This window comes from Buteo buteo, chromosome 7, assembly GCF_964188355.1.
Source record: "Buteo buteo chromosome 7, bButBut1.hap1.1, whole genome shotgun sequence".
Classification (NCBI taxonomy): Eukaryota; Metazoa; Chordata; class Aves; order Accipitriformes; family Accipitridae; genus Buteo; species Buteo buteo.
In genome coordinates, this window is record NC_134177.1 from 20,979,931 (window position 1) to 20,999,155 (window position 19,225).

The window sequence follows — 19,225 nt, forward strand, 5'->3', positions numbered from 1 at the left end:
AAAACCAGGCTAACCTGGTAACTAGTGTTCCTGTATTCATCTTGAAACTGTCACTTTTATTTTGAATATTTGACAAGACTTGAAATTATAGTTTCAAAAGACACGAGTTGGCTAAATTCCCACTGTACCAGGTATCATTTCTAGTCCTGAATTAGCAAGCCTTGCACATAAGGGTGATTAGTACCCAGTCCAAATACATAGACTCACTACTAACAATATTAACATACAGAAAAATACATCAGCAATATCTGTATAGCACAAATGAGTAGTCAACCAGAATATTCACCACCTGCAAAACACAAGCACGTGGCTATTAACATTGAAAACTGTGAAGATACCAAACGCCAGCAATGCAGGGATGGAGCCCTTTGCAAAAGGTTACCAGCAACGTGAGGCAGGGAGCAAAACCCAAGGAAATGCCCACCAGCAAACAGGTTTCCCTGGCAATGTGACATTTTGAACTACCCTAGCTCAGCACCCTTCTTGAACAGCCACGTACTCAACGAACGTGATTTAAATTCACTAATTTACAACCATAAATTATCTAGGCTTAGATAGATAAAAATGAAATGCCACTTAAAAAACTGGACATATGGGGCCTGATTTGTGAAATTAATTTTATTTTTGAAACATGATATCCAATTACAAATAAATAATTCATACAATATAACTCAATTAGGATATACAATGTTCAGGCAGTTCATAGCAACAACCAAGATCACACTGAAAATGAGTTTACATTAAATAACCAATTACAATAATATACAACTGGTCATTCAATTAACGTTTCAGCCTGGTCCAAGGTGTATGCAAGTTGAAGATTGTTCCTCTTACCAGTAAAGAAACAGATGTACACAATTTTATACCGAGTCCAAAGTAGTTAATACATCACACTAATAAAAATTAAAAATGCTGCATTGCATCATCTAAATGTAGTTTTAGTACAGAATAAAAGCTTGTGAATTTTAGCAGGATAAAGGTTATTGCAATGGAGTTTTTGTCCCATAGCAATTTCTGCATAAACTTACAAGCTTTACAGGATGTTTTTAATGTACAGTTTCAATTCCATACCCTTCTCTGCATCCTTCCTATAAAATCAGTATGATGTAGGTATGCATTATGTTCTTAGTTTCAGTTGCACTTTTTTTCACTTTCATTTCAGCACAATAGTTTACTGCTAAGATACGGTTTCCAGTTGAGGTATGGTCCTGCTTGTGTTTAAACTGCAGTAGCAGCAGCAGCAGTAAACTTGCAAGGTCTTTCCTGACATGTAATTTTTAAATTTCCTAGCCTACTCCAGAAACACTATTCTCTGCAAAGAACACTTACAACATATTGAATTTAGCATAAACTCCTGGAATATTTTTAAATAATCATGGGAACTTAAAGGAGATTCACAGCATCCTTGGAAATTCTTGGTCAGTCTTTTTTTTTTAATAAGGAAAAATGTAAATTTTCACAACAGAGTAAGTAGTTACTATTTCCAATGATTCAGAGTCCTAGGAAGTTTATATTTACAAAAGCTTTGTTAAAAATCCCCCCCCTTTTTGGGGCCCCTCAGGTGAGGTATATGCCCCTTGTTCTTAGTTTGAACTCAGACTGTTTAAAAGTTACGGCTCTTTCCATTACAAAATCCCCCACGTGACGGAGATCGTTACTTCCAACCATGCACTTTTCCTAACTTACTCTACAACTTTCTGCAGCCTTTGGGACACGTGCAATACATTCCAGCAGGTACTTTTGTTGTTCTTGTTACACTGGGTATGGGAAGACACACACACACAAAAAAAACCAACACAAAAACCAAAACACGGAGAGATACTAGGTAAATTTCTGGCTGGCATGTAATGCATCTATGCAGGGTTTCAACCCCCCTAAAGTTCTCTTTCTGCTCATCAACGCAAGAGCACAGGGTGAGAACATGCTGGCAGCCAAAAAGTATCTAACAGGCATAGCTGTCCACAGGACTAAGACTGCCAGAGCAAGGAAGCCCTACATTTGACCAGCAGCTGTGACTTACTGTCCCATTATAGCCCTGTCAATTAATGAGAAACATGGGCACCAACAGGACATGGAAGTACTCAGAATCTACCAGCATTAAAGTCTGTCTTTTGTTATAAATCAAAAGAAAGAACATACTCATCACACATATTTTATGCCCAAACAAATATTTCAAAAGTCTATCTCCAACTCTGAGACTAAAATTAATGAACTGCTTTATTTTCACATTCTGTAAAAGAAATAATTGTCCACAATGAATCTGATGTCTAAAAAAGGAGGAACTATATGTATCGACATCTGTTTTAAATATAAAAAACCTGAACTGTAAAATCAAATGCACAGTTAGACTGAAACCCAATCTTGTGACTGGATTGCAAGAAAAATTAAAACTACTATTTCCAAACCATTTAAAAAGTTTCATTTATGCAATTTATCCAAAAGTGAATTTAAACCCTTAGCTGAATAAAATACTAACTTCAGATTTCTTCTGAATTAACCAAAAGCAGATTTATTTTCTTAAATCCGCTGCACAATGCACCAAGTGATATACATAGTACTTCAGCAATTTAATTTTCACTAAAAATCACAAAAAAATATTTTAACAATGTACATCCTATGCCGAGTGCAAACTACTTAAGAACCTGTTGATGGAGCACAGATACATATTTAAGTATCAGTAATGTCTAATATATCGTGTGACATTTCCCTACAGACTTGGCAATTTCCACATTTGGATTCTTCAGTCATTTTCCAACATTAGTCTTATCTCTATTTGCCAGAAGATTTTAATTTATGATCTAGATATCTGAAGGCATTAATCTCAAACACAGTTCTGATTTCTTTTTGTTGCATATTATTTTCATTTGACTAGTTACATCAAAATTCACCAAATGGCAACAGTTTTTTTTTCCATAGACAGCAGCAGGGGAAATCCAGAAATAGTGGGAGACATGGTAATGTAACATAAAATACAGGACAAACCTTCTCATCATTTCACTGAAACTAAAGTACAGGGAACCTACCTGATAACTTTCAACTCCTATGAAACTGCTTTCTATAATCAATGGAAAGTGTTAATTTAAATAATATTTCAGAATTTTTTAAAATGAGAATCTGTGTATCTAAACTTCTATAACTCCCATGTCACAAATGCTAACAGCAGGAATTCCCTCCCCCAAACAAAGCTTCTGCTATCCAGAATTGCTATATGCTACCACAGCAGGGTACTAAGTGAGCATCAAGACCTTAATTTTTAGTACTACAAGTAAATGATATACATGAGAGAATAATCTCCAAATTAAAGCCATTTTAATATTTGCTCCATCACAGAGTTGACTGATGTATGCCTTTTCACATTCTCATGTAACCCTGATTAAAATACTCTTTCTAGAAATATTTTGAAAATAAAATTCACATCTGAAACAAATCTCAACACTCTCACTGAAGAAGAAAAGATCCCCCATAGTTCTTCAAACAATATTCACATATCTATAGTAAAACAGAAATTAAGACTCCTTCCCAAAGTAAGAATTGGGTGTAACAAACCAAGCAACATAAATAACTCTGGCTGACAAATATTTCAAATATCTGTTTTTAAAGCAAAAATTGCTGAACAAAAGAACACAGAATTAAAGGGAGATTTTTAATGGCACAAAGGGCAGCTAGGCACTGTGTGAGCTGAGAACATAACTGTCATTATGACTTTAAAAATCCCCCCAGTAAGATTTGGGTTGCAGCTAGAGCAGAACAGGGGTCTTGCCAGACTTTCACAAACAATGCAAGAGCTAACCCAGTGTAATGTCCAAACCTAATGAGAAAAGACAAAAGTTGTTAGAGTCCCCCTGCTAAAAGGGCACTGTCAAACTTACAAAGTGTTAAGTGAAATTAATGCTGAGTTCTTATTAGCTCTACACAATTCAACTACTGGATGAAATGGTCACAAGCTATTTAAAAAAGGAGTTTCTGTATTTTGAGAGATTATTCTTAGGTTTAACTTCTGTTGTATTAATAGCATCTTTTGTATTACACAAGCTTTAACTAACACCTGCAAGAGTACCTGCCTTTATGCAGCGCTGTGCCATGACCATCTTTTCATTTTCAGATAAAAATAAAAGTAACCATTAGGCACATATTGAAGGTGTATTACACAAGCTGGAACATGAAACAATTTCTCCCTCACATTTACACAGAAAAATAGCACAGCAGCAAACAATCTGGTCCTCTGTTCAACAATGATCTCATTACAAGCATTTTCAGTGTACATAGTGTCACAACATCAATACCTTCTTATCTTTAAATAATTAGGTAGAAAAAGGCCCCCAGTATAACCATTTCTTATATAGCCAAGTTCTCTCTATATACATCCAAATTTAAAGATACAAATAAAACATTATACAGGATTTATAAATGTTTAAAAATTTGAGGCTTCAGAATCATGGTTTCCCAAAAAGACTCGGGAAAGTCCACAGACTGACAAGGTAGCAGAGAAAACTGGAAAAAAGGAGACAGACACAAGTTTGCTGCCATAACATTTTACTAAACTTGCCAGTCATCATGGTGATGTTACCAGAAATAACAGTTTAAGCTGCAAATGAGGAATGGTGGTTTTGTGTGTTGATCTCAAGTGTTGAGACAGGCAATTCAAGTATTTCCTATTTGATCCAAGCTCATTGTAGCAAAGTGGTGCAGAAAAAAAAAAAGAATTATTTTACATTTTTTCCATACATTCGATCAATGTCCATTTGATAGTAAGCCGTAAGCTCTTTGCGTTTTAGTTTGAATGCATCTGTCACTAGACCAGTCTCAGGGGTCCAAGGATCAGGGCTCAAACGAATTTTTACTGGTATTTCAAACTTCTCCAGATTAGCTGTAAAAACAGACAATTTTAATACAAAACATAATTGTAACAATTTTTCTACAATTAAGCACAACAGGAGGAACCGTGTTCTCATACAGAAAAGCATGTGACATAAATGAAGAAGTGCTCCTCAAACTCCCCACGGTTAGCTTTGAAAACCCATGTGGTCACAAGTAGAGTGACAGGATCCACCAGTAACTGTTCTCCAGTTTCCACAGAAATACTGAAATAAACCCCAGCTGTTTAGGTATCTGTGCTGCTTCCTAACCTTAGAAAAGCCTCAGTGCATGACGTGACATTCTCAAAATATACACTGTTGTATCAGTGTTATGATACTCATCTTCTGAAGATAAAAGTCTTAAAATCCATACTATTTAAGCTTGAAAAAACAGGGGTTTGTGTTTTTTTCCTCATAGTCCTAAAATTTTCAAGGAAAGGAAGTTCATACGGTTTCTGTTTCAGGAAGGGGAACAGCTGAGTGCTCTGCACGTTACACCTTTAGCACAAAACACTACCATTTGCAAGAGCTTCTGCTATGGTTTCAGACATAAGAGAAGAAAAACAAGTAACTCCAAGAAAAATAATCAACAGATAGGCAATATTAAAAAAAATATTTTCAGGTTAAATAAAAAAAAATCCAAAAAATGTATAATTATCCTATGCAACCTCCCATTTCTAGATTTTCCTGCACCTTTTACTCCCCTTGACATTAAGTCACTGGGTTTGGGGATTTTTGCAATTTAGCACTAAAATTCATAATATTACTTTAAAAGTAAAGCCTATGATACCAAATATAAAGTAACATCAAAATGTGTAAAAATACTTCAGGATTATGTCAAATATTCTGTTTCATCAACTTTAACAGTATATTTAATTCCATTTAGCATAGTTAGTGCTGCACAAAAAAGAAAAGGAAAGCAACCTTGTACATGCTCTCCATCACAGCAGCTTCTTAGAATTGCTTTGCCCGTATGTTCCACACAGTGAAGAAAAATGGACTAGAGACATGGGGCAAGGAAAAAAAAGCTTGCTACAGTATCGAGATTGCACTCATTGTTAAGAGTATGCTCCTGTAACAGAAGTCTGCAAATATACTAATCATAGATTTTAATATATTCACAAGTAATTCACAAGGAGAAGAGATGAAGATTAACAAGACAAACATTTTTGGAAGCATAAAGTTATCCAGGGTAGGAAAGATGAGGACAAATTGCAAAGAGGTGCAGAAGGACATTGTGATATTAAGCAACTGCAGAACAGACAGGAGAAAACACTCATTGCAGAAAAGTGTGAAAGAGAATGCATATGAAGAACAAATTTGAACATCCACAATGACCATTTAAAAAACATTCTGTGGTCATAACTGACAGCTTTATGAAAAAAGCTCAGTGCTTAGTAATGGTGAAAAGCAAAAACAAGGCAGAAATTATGATGCAAGAACAAAGAAAGTATCACTGTGCCACTGTTTAATTCTGCACCAGAACAGCTAAATAGACTACAGCCAATTAGCATGAAAAAAGATACAGCTGAGGGGGAAGTATAACAGACACTGAAAAAAATCATGACTGCCATTGTGACTGTTCACTGCCTCTTCCCATACAAGAGCTCAGCAGAACCAAATTGAACTAGCAGATGGTAGGGTTAAAACAAAAAAGAGGCAAAAAAGAGGCTTCACAGTAGCATAGCTGAGCTGTGAAGCTCTGCCACAAGATAGTATGGATACTGATACAGAATATCTACGTAACTTTAAAATGCAACTAGAAGAGTTAATGGAAGGAAAGTCTACTGAAAATTATGAACTACAAAGACATTGCTTTCAGGTTAGGAAATCCCTCAGATGCAAGTCACTGGAAGCTAGGAGAGCCCCTGTCACCATGGGCTTATTTTAACTATGCATAGGTATGCAGCATGTGAGACTGTATGATACCCAACACATATATCATGGATCTACAGATGATCCACATTCATTTGAACCAGCAGCTAAGGCCAAAAAGATACTACAGGACATCTTAAAGAGCACCAGACACACACACACATATAGGGAACTGATCTAAGCTTGTTAAGTTTGCTCTGTTTTTATATTCTTTCCTCAGCTATTGGCCATAGGAAAAAAAAAAGTTACATGAACCAAAAGGGCTGACCCAACTCATGTTCTGCTGTTGGGTTTTTTTCCTATAAAAATTTTACTTCATACACATTCTATGAAATAGACACGCTTAAGGAAATATTTATAGGGCCTATGCTTATCTGTTTCACAGACATTAGAGTCCACAAGGTTAATACTATCTATCCAGCTACTCACCTGCCATGGCAGCCTCAGCTAGCACTTTCAGTACCTCTTTTTCCATCTCAGGACTGTTACAGATCTCTTCCCAGGTTCCTTTAAATCCTTTCTTTCGAGCTAGTTCTGCGAGCTCCTTTTGATTTGGCACAACAAATCCAATGACATAAGAATGGAAACTGAGAAGTATAATGTACTTTAGTATGAATTTTGTAAAGTTAACAAGTCTTCAAAAATAACATTTCAAGTTGGGGGGTTTGTACTTCATACAGAGATATTGCTCTTAACAGTTGGCTTTTGTTCACCTGATAATCTCTCTAAACAGTACACACATTACCTTTGCCTGCTTAAAAATAAGTAGAAAGAGAAGCTACTTACCTTACAGCAACTGGATTGCTTCAAGGTGTGCTGTCCATATGCATATTCCACTGTGTCTCATGCTCAAAGCTTTGGGGAAGCAGTACCCATACGATGTCAATGCGCCCTGCCTCTCCTCATGTTTTGCATCCCGGTATGAAGACTGGTGTGCGGCTTCCCTACCTCAGTTTCCTCTCAACTGCAGAATCCAGTTACTGTAGAGGAGTAGAGGACTGCAGTGAAGAGGGGTTGGAGAGCAGGTTGTGGAATGAGCATATGCACAACACATCTCAAAGAACGCCTGCTTCTGTAAGGGAAGTGACTTCTCTTTCTCTTTCAAGTGATTGTCCATACACTCACTCTTTGTCTGCTCCTGATATGCCTAGAACGTATGAAGCTGTGATCTTAAAGTCTTTGGAAAACACTGAAGCACAGCTTGCCCTGAAACAGGTATTCAAGACTTTTCAGATGGTGTAAAGTTTAGTGAAAATGTGAACAGAACCTCACATAGCAACTCTCCACATTTTAACAAAGCAGATCACAGAATCAGAGAGCTGAAAGCGATCTCAGAAGATAATCTAATTCATTCACCTGCCTTAAAGCATAGTCAGCTACATGTAACAGATGTTTAAGAATGGGTTAGACAAACATCAGGCAAACGCTAATGTCCATGCTTCATTATTCTTAGCATTGGTAAGCTGTTCCTGATGGCTATTCCTGACTCTTCCTCTCTGCAGTTTACAGGGGTTTTATTTTCATATAGCCAATAGTCAGATTTTCCTCTCCTTTCCACAGAAGCCATTTATTCATTCACAGACTGTTACTTTTTTTTTTTCTCCTTCTCACCTTTCTAGCCATCCTTCCTTTCTTAAGTTTCTTTAGGAATTTAGGCAATGCCCTTTCCTCCTAAGTCATGCATAACAGATCTCTGCCCAGACATTCCCATTTTTCTCCTGGAGGTCCACCTTTTCTGAAGTGTTGCGTGTGAAACTCAGGCCCCTTAATGCTTGGTAGAGCAAAAAGATCATTGTGCATCTTGTAGGCTGTACATCTGATTATGCCATATTATTTACCTTCTTCTAACACTTGAAGGAGGTGCAACAACTTGCACTTGTTGACTCATGTCAGCTCCTACAGAACTGCTATCAGCTAGTGGTCCTCATCCTGTATTTTTGCAGTTTATTTAGGTGCAAGTATAACTTACATTTCCCCCTCTTTAAACTGGCTGCTGTTTTCAAGCCAATGTCCATCTAGTCAACCTTGCTCTGAATTCTAATCCTGTCCTCCACTGTATTTTTGGTCCTGACCCACCTTAACCATCTACAGATTTGTAACTTCTCAAAACTCTCTTTCACCAGATAGATCATTAATGCAAAATACAGAATCTCAACCCCAGTATGGAGATTACTTTAGCTTATCCTTTAAGGTCTCCAAGATAATTTTAAAATACTAACTCTAAATACCTTTTTGGTTACTGTACATTGCAATTTTCTCCTTTGTTACTGGTACGAATTATAATGGGCATTTTACAGCAGCTGTGAAGATTGCACAAAAGTCCATTACAAACACAGGCTTCCCTGGCATCATCTGTTGACAAGCTTTGCCTGTTGGCTGACTCAAAACTGTTCTCATTTTCCTCTAAGACTGTACTTACAGAAAGACTTCAGATTAGCCTCAGTATCACTTACTGCTTGCATCTCACCTTCTGTCTTTAACTCTCTCTGATTTCCCACCCACACACACTCGTGCTATACTCTGTACTGAACCTTTGTAACTTCATCTAGGGTCTATTCTGTGATGTGTATGTATCCTGTATGAAGGCATCCAGGACAAAGGACTCTGGCACTTTTATCCCTGGTTCCTGTAGTCTTTTGACATGCTTAAGGTCATGTCCAGCAATACCACCAGTGTCTCCAGGGTTAAACAGCATATAGAAGTAATCAGTTGGCTGGGTAAGCCTCAGACTTTTGGTTCATCTAGAATTCAGCCTCTTGAGTAGAAGCATACTTCCTCTGGACAAACGGGTTCATCCAACTATGCTTTTTCCTGGAAAGAGCACCTTGGAGCTCACAGCTCCTGGAATGTGTAGCTAAGTTAAATCTTTGCTTGTTACAGTACAAATGCTAAAGCACTTTGCTGTGAGAAGTACCCTGAAGACTACATCATCTCTCTGGAGCAGCTACTTCCCTCTCCACTACTGTTTCTTCTGCAGATCTTTTGAATTTGCTAACATCTTCAGTCTTGGAGGTAATAACAGCAGCATGAAGGAAGAAATTTTCAGAATTTGGTCCTCAGGACTACCTTAGTCATCTCCTCCATGCTAAGAGATTTTGCCGAAACATCTCTCCTACACTAGGCATCCTCATGCCCTTGCTGTGCTTGAGGTCCTACCCAAGTACTGCACTTGGACCTATGGTAACAGACATACACAGTGGCACTACATATCAGTATCACAATTTCTCTTCTGTAAAGTCTGGTTCTTATCAGTTCTCCTTGAGCTTCCTGCTGAGAGCTCCCTTGGGGTTTTTGCCATGTTTGCTCATTCCTCAGGTAACTGAACTACTCATTTTCCTGATGTGATGCTTGAGAACCACTGAACACGTCTTGGATGGGTGAAGTGCTGATAAAGCAGCAGGAGTCTCCTCTGAAGGATCTCTAATCACAATTCCTTTCAGCAAACATTTTATTCTTATATCACTATTTTGTCTGAAGTGGTCAATTAATACAGCTTTTGAAGCGGAGATATCGTCCGAACACTTTTGATTCCTTACTACCATGTTCAGAGGAGCTTTGCACCCCAAGATCTAAGGTCAAATCACAGATTTGTAGAAGACTGCCCTCCTTGTCCTTTGGCATGTGGGAGATAGAACAGCTACAAATGAAGGACTCTTGCATACGAGATCACCCAGGCAAAGTATAAGAAGAGACAGGATATAAGAGAGGTCACAGGCACTGCTAACGAAAAGTCTCTGAGCTTACACTGCTGAGTGTGAATATATACCCACAATGAAATGTGCATATGGACAACCATTCAGAGAATCTGTATTACAAGGCTACTTATGCCAAATTACACACATGAAAGTATTCAGAAGAAATAACAGCAGCAGCAGAAAAACCAATCTGGAATGTACTTGGACTCTATTTGTAAATTACCTTTAAAAATTGCTCATAGGTTTTCCTATTTTTAAGTAATAGACAAGACACAGACTATCAGAGTCAACTGCTTGTCTGGCAAGTGCATTTTAGCCTCCAATGTTATGTTGACCTGGCAAAACTAACACAAAATTTGACAGTACAATTCCAATAGTGAACTTCAATCCTAGAACAGCAGCAATCACCATCTGTAGGAACCTCTTTCTCCACAGACTGCAGACAGTGCTCACAACACGCACATAGCCTCAGGCAGTCAAAGCAATCAAACATGAGACTCACCCAACGGGTCAAAACCATAAATAAAGCTTAATATAGTGAAGTTTTCTCAGCAGTGGCATGCCCAAGGTGTGTTAGCCTATTGAACCAAAACTGTCAAAACTGAAGTTACAGGATGACTACCATTACTTAACACAAAATACACCACAGAGAACCAGGTGAACAAACCAAAAGTTAATTTTCTATTTATTACCACTGAGCAATTCTCTGGTATGCTTGTCCTGGCCTCTTTCAATCAAAGCTATCGAGTGGGGCTTTTGTGGCCATACTGGAAATCAAGAGTATTTCTGATCACTCAGAAGCTCTAAAATGACTTTCCAAACATCAAAATGATGACAGGAAACAAAGACCACCTGAAGTATATTTATACATGTAAGTCTATATTATGCACAGGTAGGAAATTCTAGAAATAGAAACTTAAGACATGTTTGAGCCCTTATATGCCTAATTCAGTAGTACATGTAGAAAGCAAACAGAAAGGACATTTGATTATAATGTATTAATTGTGTGTTTGCATAGTATTTACAGAGTGTTTTCTCTCAAGCTTCAAGGCTTCTGCTGGTGTACTGCAGGGGTTAAAGAAAAGTATTTTTAATGTGCAAGACAGCTTCTGGGTCTGCTTCTGTTGGTGTGTTTTTCCCCCACCTTGCTCTGAAGTACAACAGTACTCCATCTGAAGAACAGATCACAGCTTAATACAGCAAGGAACAAGGTGTCCTAGGGCTTCTATAGGTAATAATCTCTAAAGTGCTTGAGTGATGCCTATTATGAATACAGTCAGAGCTTAGCTGCTTTTCAGATTGGGGAAAAGGGAATGAAAGAGACTCATTCTTGGCATTTTCCAACAAATGATGAAAAAAGGGAAAGGAAAAATAAGAACATAGATTTCAGGTGGTTTAGTTTTGATAGAGAAAGGTATTCCATTGTATTATAAGCAAATTCCGTTTTCAACTGGTTTAAAAAATTCCACACATTAAGTGGCAGAAAATTTTGCTTATGGATTCAGTAGGACAAAGAATACAGCAATAACAAAGTATCAGCTGCCTCTTACCTGCTTGCATACACACAAATATTATCTACCAGTGGAAGATTCTTTAGAGCTGCTTCTACTTTGCCAAGAGAAACATATTCTCCTGCCTGGAGTTTTACAAGATCTTTTTTACGATCTATTGAGGAAAAAAGGAATTAAACGTTAATTACAGAACACAAAACTTTAGACACTGATTTTATACTTTTCTGAAATGTATGTATAAATGCCAAAAGGTAAGCTGACTCACGTTTGGTGAATGTACCAGAAACATTTAATATCAGGTTTCCATATTTTGCATTTTATCAATCTGTGCCTCACTTAAACGTGAGGCATGTTACAATTGAAACATTGAACATGTTTCAATCCCATGCATGTTCTGCCTTTAGAACAGCATCTCATATATGACTCCACTGGCATGAGAATGAAAGACAACTAGGATTATGCAAAAGCAAGTGTTTGGCTAGAAACACACATTTTTGCACTGTCTGGTCCAGACACTTAAGGCAGGAAATGCAGCATTTGGTGACATTTTGTTATTTATTCCCAGGCTAAATCCATATTTAAAGAGCAACTGTCCATCTGTTATTTGAAACACAACAATAGGAACCAAAAATTAAGCCCAAATTACTTGAGCTTATTGTATGTAGCCCAAAGAAGGCAAAAGTAACTAACAGGACCTTACCCACCTAGCTCTGATGGCAGCCAGGAGTACCTCTCCTTTGCTATATACCTTCATGCTGCTTTGTGCAACCAGGCAAGGTAGTTTTGTAGCTGTCTGACCAGTTTGACCAGTACAAGGCAGCTGCAATGGGACCCAAGATCTTTCTCATATAATAAACCAAATAAGCTTAGTTTTCAGGATTAAAGAGCACCCTGAATAACCCACTGATTTCAAGAGAGATACCTGGTAGTTTATAGGGCACCTATTCTTGTGCCTACAGGTGTCAAAGAATTATGACCCTATCACAGGCTTACATGTAACACCTTTACCTTAGTATATTTTTCCTCTAGTTCCTTTATGATAGAGGAACTTATTATAAAAAATGGCAAGATTAAGAAAAGGCTTATTTAATTCCTGAGCACATATTACCAAAAGAGCCCTTTCACTGAATCAAGTTCCACACTTAGAAAAGTATAAAACCTAAGGCACCTAATCTAGCCCAATTAGCCTGTATTTAACTCTCTAATTACTACCCAGTCTCACTAACAGAGTGGAGTCAATGTTAAGACTGTTTTAAAAGGAAGCAATTTTTTTAAAAATCAGCTCTTAAAACAAAATCAAGTTTACATTAACATATCAGAATTTCACTGGGATACATGGTAGGACTTTAGACTGCATGCTGAGATATGGAGTTTTTTGGGGCATTAATTACAGTATTTGGCAGCCCTGAAAAATGTATATATATGTTCACCTGAATTTATTAACTCACCAATAATTTTCAGACATCCATCTTGATGAAACTCTCCAATGTCTCCAGTATGGAGCCACCTCTGCCCATTCTCATCGACAGTGAAATCTTTTTTGGTGCGTACTTCATTTTTGTAGTAGCCCACAGTCACATTTTGCCCTCCAATAAGAACCTCACCTCTAGGATATGGTTTATCAGTGTTGTAATATCCACCTAAAAGTACAGGTTTTATTATGTTAAAAAGAATAAAAATATATTCCAAAGCAAAAAGTCCTATTATTTTTACTATTTAAATACAAAACTAAACACGTTAGTAAGTCCTTAGCCAAAGTTACCACTTGCCTGAACAGTTCAGTAAGAGAAGAGGTTGTTCCAATTCTTTTCAGCATATAAACAGCTATTTAATATGTGTTTGCAAACAGTGAAATTCACACACAGGCAGAGGTCAAATGCCATCTCTATGCAATCTTTCTGCCAGCACTAACATGCTCTATCAGTTTCATACAGGCTCGAATCATAAAGAAGATAAATTTTGCCTCATACTTTAGGAAAGAAAAAGAACTATAAGGTCTCACATTATCCCAAACACCCTTAAGTATTATGTATTTCTACTCTACAATACATAAAAGTCTACAGTGAAAGGAAATCACCTAAATACATTTTAAACTTCATTAAATCTGTTTTATATAGCACCCATTAAGCTTCCATTCCATATGCCGATTTTTAATGATTTTATTAATAATAGTAATAATACTATGAAGACTATTTTAAAATAATTTCTTAACAGCAAGAGAAGGTGCCATGCATACACTTCAGCTGATGTCTCCTGAATCCAGCACCTTTAAGACAAAACATACAAGACCTGCACCCCATACTGCAAGAACACTGATCTAAATCAGAAAGAGGTACAATGCTGTATACATTTACACAATATGCATATACAATTACAGTGACTGGAATAAAAGAAATAGTATAGCCAAAGAGAGTCATGATACAACTTAGTCAAAATGCCACTCGCATTGATAGCTTCTGTCTAGATATTTGTAAGTTTAAAAAGCACTAAGGAATTTATTTACCTTTTTTCTCTCCCAAGATCAAACTTTTATAGGTAAAAGTGGCATTTAAAATTTAAAAAGCCAAGAAATAGTCTTCTAATTACTACTACTGAGCAAAGCCCAATAGAAAAATAGCCACATAAAAGTTCTTACAAACACACTATAATTTAATCACATACAGAAATTCTCACCTTCTTCCCAGTTCAACAACTTGATTTCACAACAGACCAAAGGTGCTCCCACTCTCCCTGTAGTGTAGTCCCAAACTAGAATTTAAAAAAGACCATTTTTCAGAAAAAAAATTTACCAAAACTGATTAGAAAAATCTTTGTTGTCATGCATCTTATTTAGTGAAAATTAACTGCTATTTATTTCTGAACTTTAATTCACAGAACAGAACTTTCAAGAAAACCAATGGATCTAACAAGGTAATGCAGATAAAATCCTTATCCTGCAAAGACAATAGATGGCTGTATTTACAGGTACCTCCAGTCTTATCAACATAGCTTTGATAATAACTTGTCCACGCGGATCACGCTTCACAAGTGGCACAAGAACTTATAATAGCGTTTGCTGGACTCTGAAATAAGTAGCAATATTTCGTAACAATTCAGGGATTCTGTATTTTGATTCACTTTCCTAAAGTCTCAGTCCCAAACACTCCTGCATCTGGACACCTTTCCAAAAGAGCATCACTGGAGACTAGATCATTTGTATTACAGTTCTACTATTTTTTTTTGTTTCCAAGCTACCAAAGAAGCCACTTCCAAAGACCTCTTAGAATAAAAAGCACACCACAGCAGTTTGTGGATCACCAAAGAACATAATACATGTTCTACAATCCAGCATAATCTAGCAATGAACTTTAGATACTACTCATATGATTCCCAGGTAGATCACACCATTGCCAAAAAATAGCAGCTCTGACTGTTTCTGCCACCACTGAATATGAATGAAATGTCAGGACTAAAAGGCAACTGAAACCATTAAGTTCTGTTATATGAAATTAAACTCTGGTGCAGGCTTTTGCATTCCATTTTTTATTTTCCTAACATCTCAAAATACTCACCAAAATTAGAAATAATTTATTCCCGTCCAACCAGTAAGTGCAATAATGCCAAGATCCCATTCACACTATTACAGATTTCTCCAACACAAATGAGAACATTCATTTTATATGTAGGTCACCAGCTTTAGCACAATGTGTCAAAATTAGTACTCCTACTGTTTTATACATTTATGATTACAAGTAATTCCCAGGATTCACCAGTTAAGTTTGGTAGCATACACCAAACAAATATACTGTCAAAGGTGATACACGCACAGCGCTCAGCACGGATCACAGCACTCAGTGGGATGCACCGACACCAACCTTCCGTGATTGTTCCAGCTCCAGCTGATTCAGTTAGTCCATACCCCTGTCCTACAGGGCAACAGAAACAAATGTTCATAAACCGCTGAGTTGCTGCAGAGAGTGGAGCTCCTCCACAAAGCAGGATGCGAATTTTTCCACCTAGCAGCATTCGTACTTTCCGGAAAATAAGGCTAAAATGCAAAGATAAGAGTATGTATTTGTTGTGTAAAAACAAAACAAGAGAGTACCTAATGTTGTATCTGAACTGAAAGTTTCCACCATCTTCAAATAAACTTTTATGGCATTCAAGGAAAACTTCGAAGAAGCACATTTAAGTTTTAAAAAAATACAGGCACAAATTTCTAAGCTTGTTTCCACATTCTAATTTGAAAATGGGTTAAATGTTTTGAGAAGGCATATTTAGTAAGACAGTAAAGTTCTGCAATTTTCCCTTCAAAAATAATTTAAGTAAGCTGTATAAATTTTGCAATTATATTATCCTTTAGTCTCACTAAAGTTGGGAGCTGGACTCGATGATCCTTATGGGTTCCTTCCAACTTGAGATATTCTGTGGTTCCCTTCTGTGAAAATGTGAAGTCTACAGTTATCTATAGGAATGGACTTTCCATCTTACCCAAGAATTGTAAAAATCCATTATTAAAGTCCTGATGAAAATAATGCAATGAATATAAATGTCCAATCAGTTTTGAGTTATATAACACTCACTAATTATACCAGTAAATATTTAAAACCATCACACAAACTACTGATTGTTGTTTCAATTTACACTTAATTACAGACTTGTTCATGTTCAAATTGTCAACATTAAAACAAAGAAAAGCACAAAAAAAAAATCAGATACTGCTCATGTGGTAAGACTTTGATAAGCATTTTTTTGGTGCCATTAAAAATAAAATTAAAATTACCTATCGCAGAGTGGGGTAGTGTAACCTTTGGAAATCTGTTCCATTTTGTAGTTGTAGGCCAAAATAAACAGATTCCGCTGGAAACTAGTCATTTCATTCACTTTATTCATGACATTTTTGTAGATCCGATCCATAATTTCCTAGTTACGTAGAAAGATTAACTTTAACTCAAAGAAACAGAAATCCTCAATTCAGTGCAACAAAAAGGAAATATGATCTAGACATTCTAGTATGTTTCTGATGACAACCGACTCCCAGGCTGCTTTCTCTTCCATTGCTAAGAGATAGCAAGATGTTCACAGAAACAAGGAAAGCAAACTTCTGAGCAGGAGTACTAGTTAATCGCAAGCTACCTGCTGCCAACTATCTTTATTCCATTCATTTACTATGCCATTTTAATTAGTCATCTATTGTTTATCAATCTAATACCCATAGCTATTTAAACTTTGAAAAATGTTGACACTCATATGATGAATGTTTACCCCCAACGCACAAATAAATACCAAAAATACTATTTTAAGCTAGCTTAACCTCAAAGGTTCTAGCTTTTTAATTTAAATGATCATTGAATTAATTTTGTTGTTAAAAATTTGAATTCTGAATTACATTTTAAAAATAATTTTTAAAATTATTTATCCTTCAGTTACTTACCGGGACAGCTGCCATTAGGGTTGGCTTAAGTGTAGTAACATCACCTTTGCTTCCTTTCTTTATTTTAGAGGACTGAAGTGAAGAAAAAGTTTACTAGCAGACACATTCAAGATTTTTAACATGAGAAACAAAATGACATAGCACATCTTTCAAACAATCGTTTTCATTTAAATTATATTTTAACAATTAAAACTATTCCAGAGTACCAGTCATAACCACTAACCCCGTTTCATGAATTGTAGAAAAGAAGATTTGTTGTAATGTTTTTAAATTAGTATTACAAAGATATGAGTATTTTTTCTTTTTTTTTTATTTTTTTAACAAGGGCTTACATCTACAACATACCTGGTCAGCTAATGTCTGAGGCGAAGAATAACCAATGCGGCATCCATGAGACAGACACACAAGTTCAGCACTCAGCTCCAGAACATGGGCAAGAGGCAAATAGCCAATATAGATGTCTTTTTCCCTGTAAAGAATTTTTAAAAGAATGGTTTATGTTGTACTATAGAGTCCTCAGATAAGTCATTAAGCTAAATTTACACAGAGCTTACTGCAGAACTAGAGAGTGGAAAAACGCCTTTGAGCTGGAGAACATATTTCGAATAATACAGGGTTTGTTTCAAAAGTTGCATACTACATACTGTAGGTTTAAGGCATGAACAAAGTGTGATGTTTACTCATCCCAAGACAATTAACTGTGTGTTACAGTTGCAAAGGCAACTCTGTGGACAAGATTAAAAACTGCACCAAACAGAAAGAAACCACAGAATTTAACACTAACCAAAGGAAGTACTGCTTAGGGAAGCTTTCAACCACTCTAGTGCAAGGCGGCCTCACAGGCTTTTGTGTCCCGGTCTTGCCCACATACAGAAGACGAGAGAACAAACAGCACATGAAGTAGTCATGTCATTTAATGTAGTATTGGAAGATGCTCAGACATCAGTGCATAGTATGATGTGTCACAGACAAAGCAATATAAAACAGTTAATTTTTTACACAGTAATTCATCTAAAATTACATGCAGCTACGTGACTTTTTTATTTGCTAGTAAGTAACTGTTGGTACTTACCCCAGATTTGGAATCCTCTCAGCCATTCCAGTTATCCCAGCAATTATGTTGCAATGGGAGATCATAACTCCTTTGGGAACTCCTGTGGATCCACTTGTGTACATGATCACCGCGATATCTGAGGGCACAGGCCTGGCCTGCTGTTTGTTTCCTGTAATTTGTTTTTCAAAAGAGAACATATAATGCGTGGAGGGCCTATCAGACTGGGAGATCTGATACACTGACACATTTCAGCAGTCATTCCAATGTAACACCACATGACTATTGCTATTACATTTTGCTTTTGGTTAAAAAGACTGTGGCCAAGCTTAAGTGCCTTCACAAAGAGTAGAAACTTCTTTGTATTAGCTGAGCAATACTTTGAGTGATTGTCCTAGTTTACCACGACAACGCTTTTTCTATTATGTTTCCCATATTCCTACAGAGGAGAGAAAAATTGGCAGAACTTTGCCTTCTCCAAAATACCACTGAGCTTCAAATCCTTAGGAAGGTACGCTGCACTGGTCCCAGGCTGCCGCAGGCTCAACCCTCATTTGCAAAGCTACTTTCTCATGCACTCCCTGGCCAGGGGAAACAACACACTGCCTCATTTGCAACACCTGCAGCAAGGCACTGCTGAGCCAACATGAGGTCCAATTTCTATAAATATTTAAAGGAAGTTCAACAGCTTTAATAGTATTAAAGCGGTTTTTAAATACTTGCACTGAGAGCAAGAAAATACAAAAACAATTGTGTTTATTCAGAGGAAAAACTGCATAATGCACAATACATGCAGGACAACATACACACTGAATGAGAAGAGT

General features: G+C 36.8%; 1 protein-coding gene across 4 annotated transcripts in view; it reads right to left on the reverse strand.

The window, feature by feature from the left end:
• Nucleotides 1-598: 598 nt before the first annotated feature.
• Nucleotides 599-19,225, reverse strand: part of ACSL3 (acyl-CoA synthetase long chain family member 3) — a 54,920-nt gene continuing 36,293 nt past the window's right edge. For 3 of the 4 annotated variants that reach the window (XM_075031863.1, XM_075031861.1, XM_075031862.1), the window contains 10 exons: nucleotides 18,423-18,573; nucleotides 17,696-17,819; nucleotides 17,351-17,422; nucleotides 16,700-16,839; nucleotides 15,792-15,964; nucleotides 14,611-14,685; nucleotides 13,386-13,577; nucleotides 11,977-12,091; nucleotides 7,161-7,318; nucleotides 599-4,867 (listed from right to left, as the gene is read on the reverse strand). In XM_075031863.1, the coding sequence (XP_074887964.1) occupies nucleotides 4,704-4,867; nucleotides 7,161-7,318; nucleotides 11,977-12,091; nucleotides 13,386-13,577; nucleotides 14,611-14,685; nucleotides 15,792-15,964; nucleotides 16,700-16,839; nucleotides 17,351-17,422; nucleotides 17,696-17,819; nucleotides 18,423-18,573 (1,364 nt within the window). In that variant the 3' untranslated portion in view covers nucleotides 599-4,703. Of the gene's footprint in view, nucleotides 4,868-7,160; nucleotides 7,319-7,517; nucleotides 7,712-11,976; nucleotides 12,092-13,385; nucleotides 13,578-14,610; nucleotides 14,686-15,791; nucleotides 15,965-16,699; nucleotides 16,840-17,350; nucleotides 17,423-17,695; nucleotides 17,820-18,422; nucleotides 18,574-19,225 lie in introns of those variants that run through there. The other variant, XR_012650990.1, reaches the window with a different exon arrangement.